We start from the raw sequence: 14,962 nt of genomic DNA, 5'->3' as shown, positions 1-14,962 counted from the left end.
ACTGTTGATAAACATTCAGTTTATACCACGCGTGGATTAAACACTAAATGCGTTTAGATTGGTTGACACGGTGAATGTAAAGATTCCTACGAAGAATATATTTTTTTTAAAGTGCAATGCAAGTAAAACCAGGTGTTGCGGAGCACTAAACGTCTTCTGCTTCAGTGGCGACACCTGCTATCAAACTTTTTAACTACGTTAACTACGCATTATATTACGGGAATGTGTCATAAAAAGTTATAAACAATTATTTGCCTATGATACGTAGACAGTAATAAAATATTACATATCAGTGTTTTTATTGAATTTATTTATTCATATATTCATTTCGCAAGAAAAAAGTAAGCACACGACATAGTGAAAAGCATTTCAAAGTTCAGGTATGAGTCTAGCGATAAGTCCAGTATGTTTTCAATGAACAGCCACAGACTATTGATTTTGTCATGTCTATATTCCTTTCTTTATCAAAGCATGGCTGATATAACGAAATTAAGAGTACCAGGTCAAACTTCATCAATATGATGCAATGATAAAAGTGATTGTCATATTCTGGTTATTTTACTTTACATATTAGAAGTTGGTGGTTAGTTCCTGAAGAAGGATATCTTGTATTCAAAGACATGTATAGCCCAAGTTACTAAAACGGAACTATTTTGAAATACATTCCTTAATACTGTAAAACGGCACTATGTTCCATTTTGTCCAGCTATTCAGGTACACGGGAAATTCGATAAACACGAATATCGAATCAGAAGCAAGATACTATTGTTTCATTTGATATACAAAAATAATCCCCTCTTTTCCTTTCTGATAATCGGGAACGACCTCCTTGCTGATTTTTGTCCATTTCCCTTCTTTTTCAATCTTGTCCATCAATGGTTCAAAGTGGCCTTTGTACTCTTCGACTGTTTGTAAGAGAACTGGACGCGCGGCCACCACAAAATAACCCCCTAAAATAGCAATAGAAAAGAGCTTTAATGAAAATATTTCAATAAATTATTCAAGTACTAAGTAACAGTATATGAAAGTCTTTCATAAAGTTATTTAAAGGAGCGTACAAAAGACGAACAAGACACTAGAACATTTCAGTAAGAGTAATACAAAATGTATATATAACAGTATAGCAAAAGGAATAATGAAACTGCATCATGCAGCTGTTTCGTCTTTGTAGGACTCGTCAGTGATGGTAGAGACATCATACAGCTGTTTCGTATTTGTAGGACTCGTCAGTGATGGTAGAGACATCATACAGCTGTTTCGTCTTTGTAGGACTCGTCAGTGATGTAAGGGACATCATACAGCTGTTTCGTATTCGTAGGACTCGTCAGTGATGTAAGGGAAATCATACAGCTGTTTCGTATTTGTAGGACTTGTCAGTGATGGTAGAGACATCATACAGCTGTTTCGTCTTTGTAGGACTCGTCAGTGATGGTAGAGACATCATACAGCTGTTTCGTATTTGTAGGACTCTTCAGTGATGGTAGAAACATCATACAGCTGTTTCGTATTTGTAGGACTCGTCAGTGATACTAATGGTCTAAAGTTTTGATATCTAGGAGGCGATGGGAGAAAGCCATAAGAGAAAGAAATGTCAATATCTGGATGGCGTGGTGTAATAGCCCATAATTTAATATTGAAATTTTTTGTTAAATCAACATACATTCTGTGTAGGTATAAGTAGTTCTGAACTCGAATGTAAAGAACCATGAACTAGAAGGACATTTTGTATGTCAGTATTAATAAATTTGCTGAATTACCTGGTTTTAAGAGACGCACGGCTTCCCACACACAATCTAGAGGCAAGTGACTGTTGCTATATCCTCCAGAGATGACAATGACGTCATACGTATCTATTCAAAAAATAAATCATTTGAAAATTTATTTCAACAAAACAAAATCAGAAACTATTGTTTATCATAGAAAATCTGTGAATAAAGATCAGGAAAGCACTGTACAATTTCTGATAAGTTCAATTCACGCTTTTATTTATTTATTTATTTATTTTTATTAACATGAGAAAAAATATCGACCGAGGACGAACGATATTGGAAGTCGAACGTCACAGCTGAAAACTAATCACTGTCAGGATTGGATTATCGGTCTATTCCTGGACTTGGTAGGTATGCAATAATTAATTCCAGACACCTTTCTTTTCGACAAATATTCCGGAAACCGAGGTGGAATGCTGAGCAATGTATGCTTTTATCATGTGTCAAGGTGTTCACATGAAATATCTCAGTTCATGGGCACGAGACAAGTAGCTTTATGTTTTTGTGCTTGGAATATAGATCCGTGATAAAGGTCAGCGGTGCTGTAACCGATACTGAGCTATCGACAGAAACTTAGTCAAAACACCAATGTATTGAGTGAGATCCTCGATACACCTCCGACAAACAAGTCGGATATAGAACTAGTGTTAACAAGTTCTGCTCTATTCTAAATGAAATTTGTTTACCATTATGTGTAGATATATGTTAATCAATCCAAGTAATTGGGCATGAGGATACTGTACGGTTAATGGATATCAATTATATAATACTGTACGAATTCACATACCGTATGCTTTTGTTAATTGTATAATATGTATTGTATATATTTTGCATGACCACTGTTAGGCGCATGCGCCATTTGTAGATTTGAAATATATTGCATGCATGTCAACTCCCCGATGTGTTTTACACATGAAATAAAATCAACTGAAAACTGACTTGTAGAGAATCATTGATCGACTGTATAGCCAAAAGTCCAATTACTTACCTGGTGCTATGTCCAGTTCTTTCTCATTAAAGTATGAACATATCAGAGCTTGGTAGACATTCTTTGTTTTTGCCTCATCTAGCATTCCTTGTGATGGGTCTAATGCGTCTATTTGAACAAATCCTTGTTTGGCTAGCTGAAATAATTAAATGATTTACATATTTACGACTTAGTAACACAAACTTATTCATTCCTATCGGTTCATACTGGCCAGAACATTTCATATTTTATTTTTTCTGTTAGCTGTCAAAATATTAATTCTGGTGCAGCTGTTTTCGAAATATATTGCAGCAAGTTAATAACACGCTAATATTTTAAGTAAATGCACACTGATATAAGTACGTTAAATCATGCCGTCTGTGTATGCATCCACTATGTTTCTGAATTCCACATACCATTAATAAAATATATCACGGTACAGTTTGTTATATTGGCGAGGGATTTCATTTTGCTATATTTGCGGTCATTAGATATAGCGCGAAATAAGCACACAGCGAATATAGATATGTACAAACAAATGTTTACTAGGGAGCTCTTACAAGGCGTGATCATTCAACCAATTAGGAGTGAGACTAATATAATCTTACATAGGCCTGTTACAAGAACAGGAATATCTCAACCATCGTGTAATAGTTTGACTGGTCAGCACGATTGAAAATTGCAAGGTGTTTTGAACCTTTTTATCGCGCCATCATTGAAATGTGCAATCACGGATGACCGTGTGGAGTATGTGAGAAGAGGGGATCTCAAACCTCAAGTCAAACATTCTTAAGCTTTCACATACATTCTAATGTTTAGCATCAAAAATTGGATATTTGTTAAGATGATCGTTATTAGCTGAACGATTGGACCATACGTAAATAAAGAAATATGCTTGGAGAAAAATAATTTCTCTCTGCAGAGCCTCTGGATAGAAAACCATTAACACTGCCATACCCTCAAGGTGGTGGAAGATTATATTAATCATATACAAATGTTTTCCAAACTATCTCTCTTTCAAAGCAATAGGAAGAAATATATACAAGCCCGCACTACTTGGTATTCAATCGTAACGATATACATAAGTTACTAGTATTTGGTTGTCTCAATGGTGTGAGAGTGAGAGTGTCATGTCAACTTCTTCTTTGAAGGTACGCTGCTTTATAAATGTTTTGCCCGATCATAAACAGATATAGTGTTACCAAAAACAACAAACAGGTTTTACCGAGATGTAATCGAACTCGTAACTCTTATATTGATGAAACATTGATAAATTATGTCTATGTTCCGGGAGACCCTTGATAAAGAACGAGGATAATGAAATCATGTGTTTCTGAAGGGTAAGCGTCTCCTCCTTCGTGGACGACACCAGCCATATAAATCTAGGTTAAATCTTAGTCACGTCCTTGAAATGAGATCAAGATTTGTGACATCGCGACTACTAGGCATACACACGGACATCGAACACCTCTTTTTCGTGTTGAGCAGAGGAAATAATTACTTTCGTTTTATCTTTAAGAGACAAACCAACCAATTGTTTTTCCATAGACTTTAGTGTTAACGTTTTGGAGTATTTCATTCAAATTCTTGAATTCAATATGACAATTATGGTTTATAACAAAAGTTTAGCGTCTGATATAACACCTAATCAAAAAAAAAAAGCTGGGTCCTTCAGCTCAAATTTTCTCCAGGGTAGCCATTTTGAAAATAGGTGAATTTCGTAGTAAAAATTCTCAAAAATCTAAAATGTTTACCTGTTTATTATTATTACCTGAACTTTTGGGTAAAAAATCAATCGGACTCACGAAATTTATATCAACATTTCTTACTGATAGTTACCTATCAGACTACATATCTATTTTCTCACTTCATAACATACTGGCCAATCAGTGGCTGCCAGACATTTTATCCTTGGCTCAACGTTCTATACACAGGGGCTGTTTCAAAAATATATTTTTTCAATTGGTTGGTTGTTCCCTATAGCCTCGAGCCTTCAGGAGACATGCGATAGTTTACTACTTTCATGTAAAATATTTTGAATTAACACTGAATTAATATTATTGAAAATGAGGTAAAACAGCAAAATTTCTTTCAACATGCACAATACCTGTTCACCAACTAATCCAGTGCCTGCTGCAACATCGAGAATACGCACGTCCTCCTTAGCTCCGGGGTATAATTTAGCCAGTACACTTCCAACGAAGGCTGGACCTCGATATGCAATAGATTCCATGTCCTTCCCATGGAAAAATAAAAGGTACCCAAAATGATGATACCTATGCAGTATGTATCTCAAAATCCAGAAATTTTCAAATAACTCAAATGCATAGCTTTTAGTAAATTTGTTTTATCAAATTCATCATTTGTAAATTCAAATGGTTTCAGATATTTTTTTATACGAAAACAATCTTCTTAATGACAAAAAAGGATATTTTTGAAAACACGAAATGTGTCATTATCATTAATTCCGAAATTTACCTAACTTAATAATAACACTGCTCCTAAAATTCATTAATGATAAATCAAACTTTGAAAATAAACTGCCTCAAGATTTTGATTATGGTGTTGAATACCTAAGGTAGATTGTTTTCCATTTATATGTTATATAGCTCAGTCGCTACAATGGAAGAGCTAAGATGACACGCAATTCAGTTACCATTTACTTGCTGAAAATGATTGAATAAAAAGCAGACACACACAATATAACCACATTTCTATAAAAATGTTATACAGTCAGAGGCTGAAAAAAATGACAAATATAAATCAATGAAAATAATTTTCAATATTTTAATAAAAGTCAGGCGCATGCGTATTATAGAAAACACGCCAAAACTCCAATAAATCAAAATTTGTTATACATATCACAATAAAAAAATTGTGGTCTAATGTCCATAGCAGTCTAGGCAATATAAAAGGGCTGAATTTCATCACTGGCTCTTTCATCAAATACAACTGGATACATCAGATACAAGTTTACTAATAATAGATTATACGCTTCCTTGTCTAATTCAAAGTTACTTATATCACTATATTGTCCCGTTAGATGTGTATGTATATCATATTGATGTCAAACGCAATTTAACGAGCTTTCTTTTTCTTTTTTCTTTTTCTTTTCTTTTTTGAAAACTTTTCATTTAGAATGTTGAAACCATGTGTCATGCTTCGAGAAAAAACCTTTCTATTTCTCAATTAAAACATAAGGATTTAATTTTAGTTTATTTATGATGTAATCATTAACAATACCTCGTCCTACTTCTTACACCACGAATTGTAGAAGTCTGTGTTTCTCTCACTGGTTGTGTTTAAAAAAGATTGGTTCAGCATTATTCCTCCGTCCATAGTCTTGATGTGCTCTATCTATATAATATTAATGCGAAATTCAGAAAAACATTGAAAAATACAAAAAAAAATTCAAATCTTATCTTCGCCGTTGAGACAAACTCTTTATTTTGTCTTGACAAATCATCTCACATCTGTCCTAAAATTTATCATCTACCAAAGGCATTTCTGCTTTGACAAAATGGCTTCTATTAGGCAATTTTGGCTAACGGCCAAACTGTAATTCTAAACATTATTTAGCAAATTTTATTTGGCAATAGCTTTTTTTTCTAAGATTAATAATTGTATGATTTTTTTTTATTTACGTATATACTTAATATCTAATTAACGATTTTGAAACGTCATATTTGTGCACAGTTACAGAGAAGCATTATATCACTTATACTCCAAAATAACATTATAACTGTCTGTCAACACTACTTCTAGTTCACTTGTGACGAATTCTTAGTAATTGAGATGATTATGTTTTGTGACATTACATACCTGTAACACATGCATTCATGCATGAGTGAACCTAGCCACATATAGCTATTAGCCAGTAGATATATACATTTAACAGGTAGTTCACACAAAACATACTCAGCTGATTATTTTATACATACTAGGTCATCACAAGTTTACTTGTAAAGTTAAATAAAAAAATCAAGGCAGAAATGCCTTTAAGTTTATATCAAGTTTAAAGTTTTCCTCAAAATCCTCCTAAATAACAATCCAGATTTGACATTAGCTTATCTTTATCCCACTAGACAGATATAAAACAGAGGCAAAAACTATATTTGTCTTTATCATTTTTAAAATTAGCCCTTTGTCCACGTCTGTACTGTTTCTGTAAAACAAACTTGCAGTGTCTTATTGAATTTATATGATGAGAAAGGAGATTTCTTGTTCCAGGAAGTAAATATCCAGTCTTCGGTAACACTCTCCCGAGATTATGGTTAATTCATTATGTGTGCACCGAAAACAGTGACGCAATACACTTCTTGTGTTCTTTAATGGGAGAGATTAATTTAAGGACATTGGGATCCGGAGAACGGACATCAGCATTATATATATTTATATAATTCTGTTTTTCTCTGTTCCTGTGAAATGGTTTAAGGTCAGATATGATAATGATACATACTTTCCAATTTAGTCAGGAGTTTCCCGACTTCAGCCTCCATGTCCCGCCTCCCGATTATATTGACCAAATAAATAGTAATGTCGCAATTTTGGGACACATCTCTTGATAACCCTGTATGGAGCCCCCATTCGTCATGTTAGTTTCAATAAGGCATATGAAAGGTAACGCTTATCAGCAGTCGACATAGGTCAGTTAATGATCTGCTCACCACCTGTGAAGAAATTTGGCACTTCATCGACGGCAAGTGTGACACCACCACCCCGATAAATAAACAATTAGTTTCAACCAAGTAGTGATGGCTTAGTAGCATTCAATGTGAAGGTCGATCATGGATCGTTAAACATTTTCAGACCCTTTAGGAGACTAGAAAAATGACACCCGTGCTCCTTACAATGAACAGCGATGGTGTTCTTTTTACTTCATTTTCATCTAGCCTCCTAAAACATCTTAAACCGTGCTATACACACTCCCTGTGTCGTTTTATACACTGTTTCTGACAAGCACCGTATACCCTGTCGGCGATGCAACATCTTTAAATTTTCGTATTCCATACCGGTTCTGAAAGTGTTTAAAATGGAGAGACCCAGACTATTTATCTCAGAAGTTTGATACAATAACCCTATCTCCTTAACTAATAGGGCACCAAAGTAGGTTATCTACAATAACCCTATCTCCTTAACTAACATGGCACCAAAGTATGTTATCTACAATAACCCTATCTCCTTAACTAATATGGCACCGAAGTATGTTATCTACAATAACCCTATCTCCTTAACTAACATGGCACCAAAGTAGGTTATCTACAATAACCCTATCTCCTTAACTAACATGGCACCAAAGTATGTTATCTACAATAACCCTATCTCCTTAACTAACATGGCACCAAAGTATGTTATCTACAATAACCCTATCTCCTTAACTAACATGGCACCGAAGTATGTTATCTACAATAACCCTATCTCCTTAACTAATAGGGCACCAAAGTATGTTATCTACAATAACCCTATCTCCTTAACTAACATGGCACCGAAGTATGTTATCTACAATAACCCTATCTCCTTAACTAATAGGGCACCAAAGTATGTTATCTACAATAACCCTATCTCCTTAACTAACATGGCACCGAAGTATGTTATCTACAATAACCCTATCTCCTTAACTAATATGGCACCGAAGTATGTTATCTACAATAACCCTATCTCCTTAACTAACATGGCACCAAAGTATGTTATCTACAATAACCCTATCTCCTTAACTAATATGGCACCGAAGTATGTTATCTACAATAACCCTATCTCCTTAACTAATATGGCACCGAAGTATGTTATCTACAATAACCCTATCTCCTTAACTAATATGGCACCGAAGTATGTTATCTACAATAACCCTATCTCCTTAACTAATATGGCACCGAAGTATGTTATCTACAATAAAACTAATGAAGTATGTAACTTGGTACAAACAACAAAATATGAAAATCGAAAATAAATTGTAATTGAAAAGTTCATATATGTATATTTCAATTGAAAAGATGTTATAGTATACTAATTTATAAAAACTTATCTTGAAGTTTTAAAACTATATTGTCCGTTTTCAACAATAATTTCCCTTTGTTGAATGACCTTCCATACGGTCATCGGGGGGTCACGCATCATGTCATTTTACTTTAACAGAGAGCGGAACACCACTCCACAGTAGCCGATCAGTGACACACGACTTTTAACACAAATCTCGTAACTACGACTTACTGTCTCGTAACTACGACTTACTGTCTCGTAACTATGACTTACTGTCTCGTTACTACGACTTACTGTCTCGTAACTACGACCTACAGTCTCGTAAATACGACTTACTGTCTCGTAACTACGACTTACTGTCTCGTAATTACGACTTACTGTCTCGTAATTACGACTTACTGTCTCGTAACTACGACTTACTGTCTCGTAACTACGGCTTACTGTATCGTAATTACGACTTACTGTCTCGCAACTCCGACCTACAGTCTCGTAACTACGACTTACTGTCTCGTAATTACGACTTACTGTCTCGTAATTACGACTTACTGTCTCGTAACTACGACTTACTGTCTCGTAATTACGACTTACTGTCTCGTAATTACGAATTACTGTCTCGTTACTACGACTTACTGTCTCGTAATTACGACTTACTCTCTCGTAATTACGACTTACTGTCTCGTAACTACGACTTACTGTCTCGTAATTACGACCTACAGTCTCGTAACTACGACTTACTGTCTCGTAACTACGACTTACTGTCTCGTAATTACGACTTACTGTCTCGTAATTACGACTTACTGTCTCGTAATTACGACCTACAGTCTCGTAACTACGACTTACTGTCTCGTAACTACGACTTACTGTCTCGTAATTACGACTTACTGTCTCGTAATTACGACCTAGTCTCGTAACTACGACTTACTGTCTCGTAATTACGACTTACTGTCTCGTAACTACGACTTACTGTCTCGTAACTACGACTTACTGTCACGTAATTACGACCTACAGTCTCGTAATTACGAATTACTGTCTCGTAACTACGACTTACTGTCTCGTAACTACGACTTACTGTCTCGTAATTACGACACAGTTATCTCACAACCATAACGGCCTTCCAATGTAAACATGTCTCAAGTATTAAAATATTTTGTTGTTTTTTACTGAATGGAGCGCGGGGCGAATAATACTTGGAGACTGAATCAGTTACTGATGTTAGTTTACAAAGAAAGTCGTCGTTTTAAGGATCGTCTGACTGTAAAATCTAGTGATATTATCAAGCCTATCAATCATTGCTCTAGAGTAATTTTAACAAAAGTACATATATGTTAATTTTTCATGGGGAGAAGACTCTTTAGGGGGAATAGTTCAACCGCTGAGTTTGAGGTAGAAGATGAAGATTTCTGAAGAAAAAAAATTAAAGTTTATCTATTTGTCCCAAAAACATTATAATAATTTATGTTCTATGCTTAGATGTCTTAATAGTATCTAAGAGGCATTTTGATTACTTGAAATGCCACCCTGTATGTCATATATCATGTGTTTATGTGATGTTATTCACAACCACCATTTGCATTTCAAGATCAAAATGAAATCAACGTTTATGGGCATATACAGTATATTCAATTCCAGTCAAACAAGTACCCCCTTTGCGTGCTATAGACAATTGTGAGCATATGTAATACACACAGCTTATTGTGTTTCCTGAACCATGTATTTTCCACATGTTTTGTCGAAACTTAAAAACAGCATAAGGTTAACGATGATACATACTAACAATTGATCAGGTTACTGATGTTAAGCTTCACCACATTAAAGATTTAAGGCTTGTAAAATATCACTGGATTTGCTATTTAGTTAACCGTAAAAGTCTTTTTTTACTCCCCTGCGACAAAATAACACAATACAATATTGAGAAAAAAAACACAAATATAGAGTGTGCTAATTTATAAATCGTGTATTACCCTGAATTCGTCTAAAATATCAGGAATTTATCTTCTTTTTTTCTGTTTGTTTTATACATTTGACCGCCGCTGAATGGCCTTTATACGGACTGCAGGAGGTCAAGCATGAAGCGGTGTGTCTGTCAACTCGCTTTATCGGACCCCGGAATGTCGGGGCAAATTATGCTTCACTGGTTCTAAGGAAATATAAATAATACTTTATTTTTTCTTTAAATTAAAGCCCTACTGACTGCGATGTACAACGCCAGAATGTCCCCTGATACCTGTCGGTATTTTGCATTAATATCAAATTAAGAATGTATATCACACCAGGGAATTTTTGACAATCACTTTGTCACCTATATCCTCTATATGTATTTATTTGTCAAAGAATAAACAAGAATAAGATAATATTACACCAAAAAACAGAAAAGCACTGTTTTGTTTTAATTTCTTGTGTAATATCAGTAAAGCATTTACGTTTTTGCAGCTGTTTACCGGATCGTCCATTGAAGAGTCATTTTAAGGCAGATTCTCCTTGTAGTAGCTGGTGACTATGTCACTCGTCAATCATACGAAACGGTGTGTGATCGTATCGTGAAAACCAGTAAATTTTACGAATGCAAATTTATTATCAACCCAAGTCAAATTCATATGAGAAAACACATATTTATTTTGGAATACAATTACTAATGTAAAACAGTATATGATCAATTTTCCCCCAACTGTCCATTTTCAGCACTACTCTCGTTACTTCATTTGATATACAAACACAATCCCTTCTTTTCCTTTATGATAATCAGAAACAATCTCCCTGCTGATCTTTTTCCATTTCCCCTCTTTTTCGATCTCGTCCATCAACGGTTCAAAGTGCCCTTTGTACTCCTCAACCGATTCCAGAAGAGATGGGCGTGTGGCCATCACAAAGTAACCCCCTACAATAGTTACATGTGATACATATAAAAACATATAACATTTATAGAGACACAGATAGGAGCATTCCATAAAGCTTTTCAAAAGATGTTAAAAATGTCCTTTTCTACGCGTTAGAAGTTCTGAAACCAAATGTGAAGGCAAGGGTCATTGAAAAATGTTAAAAAATACCGATGTGAAAACGGAACCGTAATTCAATCTCAATAAAACAAAGGCTAAACACAAACAAAATAAATATCTTAATTTACATTGATATCCTTTAAAAGGATCAAGCAGATAAAGACCAAGTGCTCAGGAAAGGAATGGTAGAGTTAAATTATTGTGCTGTATTACCTGGCTTAACGAGACGAATGACTTCCCACAAGCATTCACAAGGCAAATGACTGTTGTTACAGGCCCCACAAATGACAACGGCATCATAGGTATCTATTTAAAATAAAAATTGACGTGTTATTGTTTTAGCGATTACTTTAGTATCTTATTTTATCGCATTTAAGTCATTCCGCAAAATTAAAATTTCGCGAATTGAATGCGCAGTTTGTATAGATTATATATATATATTGTGTTATACAAAGCTTCTCTAAATGCTCCGGTTCATCGTTGCGCTAAAATGTGTTAAATTCGGTTATTGCTCAAAGTAAGGTGTGTTCAATTGATCACGTTACAAAGTACACTTGTAAATTGTAAACATCATTGAGGATATTTCAGACGATTAAATTAGACCTTGTAAACACTACCAATCACCTCTGTGATAAAGATATATAAAATGTGAAAGAAACAAATATACCTGTATACTTCATTGTCGGGTATGGTACCGCATTGTCAGTTCAGAGAAATATTCAAGAATTGAACTAGACATTGAATTGGTCTACCGATATATAATGGTCTCTTCCAATGTTTTGGCCAACTTTGTACCCTAAAAATAGAATCGATTTTAACTTACCTGGTGCGATGTCCAGTTCTTTCTCATCAAAGTATGAACATATCAGAGCTTGGTAGACATTCTTTGATTTAGCTTCTATTAGCATTCCTTCCGATGGATCTAAGGCATCTACTCTGATGAATCCCTGTTTGGCTAGCTGATAAATATAACCAAATAATATATACAGTCAAACCTGCTCTAACGACCACCTGTCTATAACGACCTTTAATCGGTCTTTACAGACAGGTTTGACTGTATGTCAAACACGATAATGCCATATGAGAACGGCGGTGGCAAGAATGGAAGTACCAGTTTTCAAACTGAACAGGTCAAACTTCATATCACAAAAAGATTGTAATGCTTCTTCAACTTCAAGCCGTTTAAGAATAAGAAAAAAAGGCATCAATATTTCTTTCAATATATTATGAATAATTATTTTAACATCTGCCATTTTCTCAAAACATACATTACCTGTTCACCAACTAATCCAGTGCCAGCAGCAACATCGAGAATACGCACGTCCTCCTTAGCTCCGGGGTATAATTTAGCCAGTACACTGCCAACGAAGGCTGGACCCAGATAATCTAGAGATTGCATGTCCTTCACATGGAAAAAATGCATAGAGGATATCTAACAGTGTGTTCAGTAATACCAAATTTATTTCACTCGTGTGGCTAATATTTTGATATTTTTCACGAGTGCGCTAGTGAAAAATATCACTTTTATAGAATGATTATTTTTGATATTTCACTGGTAAAAAATGTGATAAATAACAAAATGCAAATAGTTGTAGAATGAGTGTCCTTGAATTAATCCACAACTGAAAGAAATAGTTTTACGATTGTGTGGGATCTGATAAATTGATTCGGAAATCACTATACTTCCATAAGACCTTTTTATAATTTTATGGGAACTTAATTAAATTATTATAATTGTGTGGGAATCCATTCTGATTTTATGTAAAGTCATCATATTTCCTAAGGTACACGTAATTGTGTGTGAACTCATTATGATTGCGTGCGGACTCATCATAATTTCCTATATCCTTATACAGTCCTTATATTTACTTAGGAACTTATTATAATTGTGTGTGAAATCATTATAATTTGATGTGATGTCATTATAGTTGCTTGGGAACTCATTATATTTGCTTGGGAACTCATTATATTTGCTTGGGAACTCATTATAAATTGTATGTGAAATCATTATATTTGCGCTGGAACTCATTATAATTTTGTAGAAATGCAATAATCTTTTATGTGGTGCTATTGCTTTCGCACGAAATAATGTAACAGTTACTAAAAATGATGATAATGATGATGAAAATACGTTCGAACTAATTTGGTTTTTTCTAATATGTCCGTTACCATCCACCATACTACAACATATTTCCATCAAATGTCGAATGTGAGAATGAGCTTTAAATGTGAACTTCTAATAGGAATCGTCTTTAAATTATGATAATACCCTTAAAGCCAAGGTTTATATTATTTTAGTAAGGATTCCAAGGCTTCCATCCCTCAAAAGATCGTTAGTAATGTAAACGAGTAATTAAATTTTCTATTTCATAAAACTTCAAATATCAATTTCGTGAATATATACCTTGATGAGGTCTCATAGAAATTATAGTACACACAATAAAACTAACTTACATTTGATCACAACCTGTCCTTTATCGCACCAACCAGTCATATGACTTGGTAGAACTGAACGGCTGTAATCTTATTTGATAGATATCCGTGTATGTATATATGTGGACCATAAGCCGTACCTGTTCATACTGCTTGCTCCACGAGTCGTAGAAGTTTGTCTTTTTATCTCGGCTTTCTGTTTTAACAAAGTATTCATTAAGCATCGTCTCCCTGTCCATCGCCTCCCTGTCCATCGTCTCCCTGTCCATCGCCTCCCTGTCCATCGTCTCCCTGTCCATCGTCCGACTGTGCTTGATTTATACAACAAAAATACAATTTGAGATAATGACCTCCGACATCCATCCCCTTTCCCATTACCGATTGACTGATACGACACCGACACGTTCAAGCGAGTGTGAACATGGTGTATAATTTGTCTGCGACAAAATAACGCAGTATCATATTCAGACTAAAAAGCCACAGCTACTGATAATATATATATATCAAATGGAAAATGCATATTCATAGTTTCGTATCAGTATTTAACTGGTATAATGTGTAATCATATACATATATTATGTAAATTGTGTCTCAATAATCGTCGGCCACCCTTGATTCCTCTCTCCGTTTCTCACGTTTGACCTTTTGGAGCACTGGCTTGAAACGGCCGTATCTTAGTTACTGTTTTGACTGAGCCCATCGCTAGGCTTCGTTTCACCGAATGTATAGCATCTAGATTTTGTATTATTGTTAGTGGGTTTGCTGTCCGGTATGAGAATCTGTATCTCCATTTGCCCACTTTTTATATAAACACGGGGAGGAAT

The 14,962-nt window shown here is 34.8% G+C and overlaps 2 protein-coding genes across 3 annotated transcripts; both read right to left on the bottom strand.

Annotated features, from left to right (window-relative positions):
* Window positions 1-212: 212 nt before the first annotated feature.
* LOC117343947 (methyltransferase-like protein 27) lies at window positions 213-6,372 on the bottom strand. Of its 2 annotated transcripts, none has more exons than XR_004536104.1 (5): window positions 5,980-6,372; window positions 4,844-4,972; window positions 2,754-2,893; window positions 1,758-1,850; window positions 213-950 (listed from the first exon to the last, which is right to left on the bottom strand). XR_004536104.1 is itself a non-coding variant. In XM_033906516.1 (5 exons), the coding sequence occupies exons 2-5, from the start codon at window positions 4,967-4,969 to the stop codon at window positions 763-765; spliced, it is 543 nt and encodes a 180-aa protein (XP_033762407.1). In that variant the 5' UTR covers window positions 4,970-4,972; window positions 5,980-6,372; the 3' UTR covers window positions 213-762. The 2 variants fall into 2 exon arrangements, 1 of the variants encoding a protein (XP_033762407.1); XM_033906516.1 differs by having other exon boundaries at window positions 2,758-2,893.
* Window positions 6,373-11,144: 4,772 nt separating this feature from the next.
* LOC117343919 (methyltransferase-like protein 27) lies at window positions 11,145-14,598 on the bottom strand. Its single transcript, XM_033906479.1, has 5 exons — window positions 14,279-14,598; window positions 12,979-13,107; window positions 12,529-12,664; window positions 11,919-12,011; window positions 11,145-11,587 (listed from the first exon to the last, which is right to left on the bottom strand). Exons 1-5 carry the CDS (start codon window positions 14,435-14,437, stop codon window positions 11,403-11,405), a joined length of 702 nt encoding a protein of 233 aa, XP_033762370.1. The 5' UTR covers window positions 14,438-14,598; the 3' UTR covers window positions 11,145-11,402.
* Between the last annotated feature and the right edge of the window lie 364 nt (window positions 14,599-14,962).

The sequence above is a fragment of the Pecten maximus genome, chromosome 15 (assembly GCF_902652985.1).
Source record: "Pecten maximus chromosome 15, xPecMax1.1, whole genome shotgun sequence".
NCBI classification, from domain to species: domain Eukaryota; kingdom Metazoa; phylum Mollusca; class Bivalvia; order Pectinida; family Pectinidae; genus Pecten; species Pecten maximus.
Note: the sequence above shows the minus strand (reverse complement) of the source record. Positions and strands in the feature narration are given on the sequence as shown.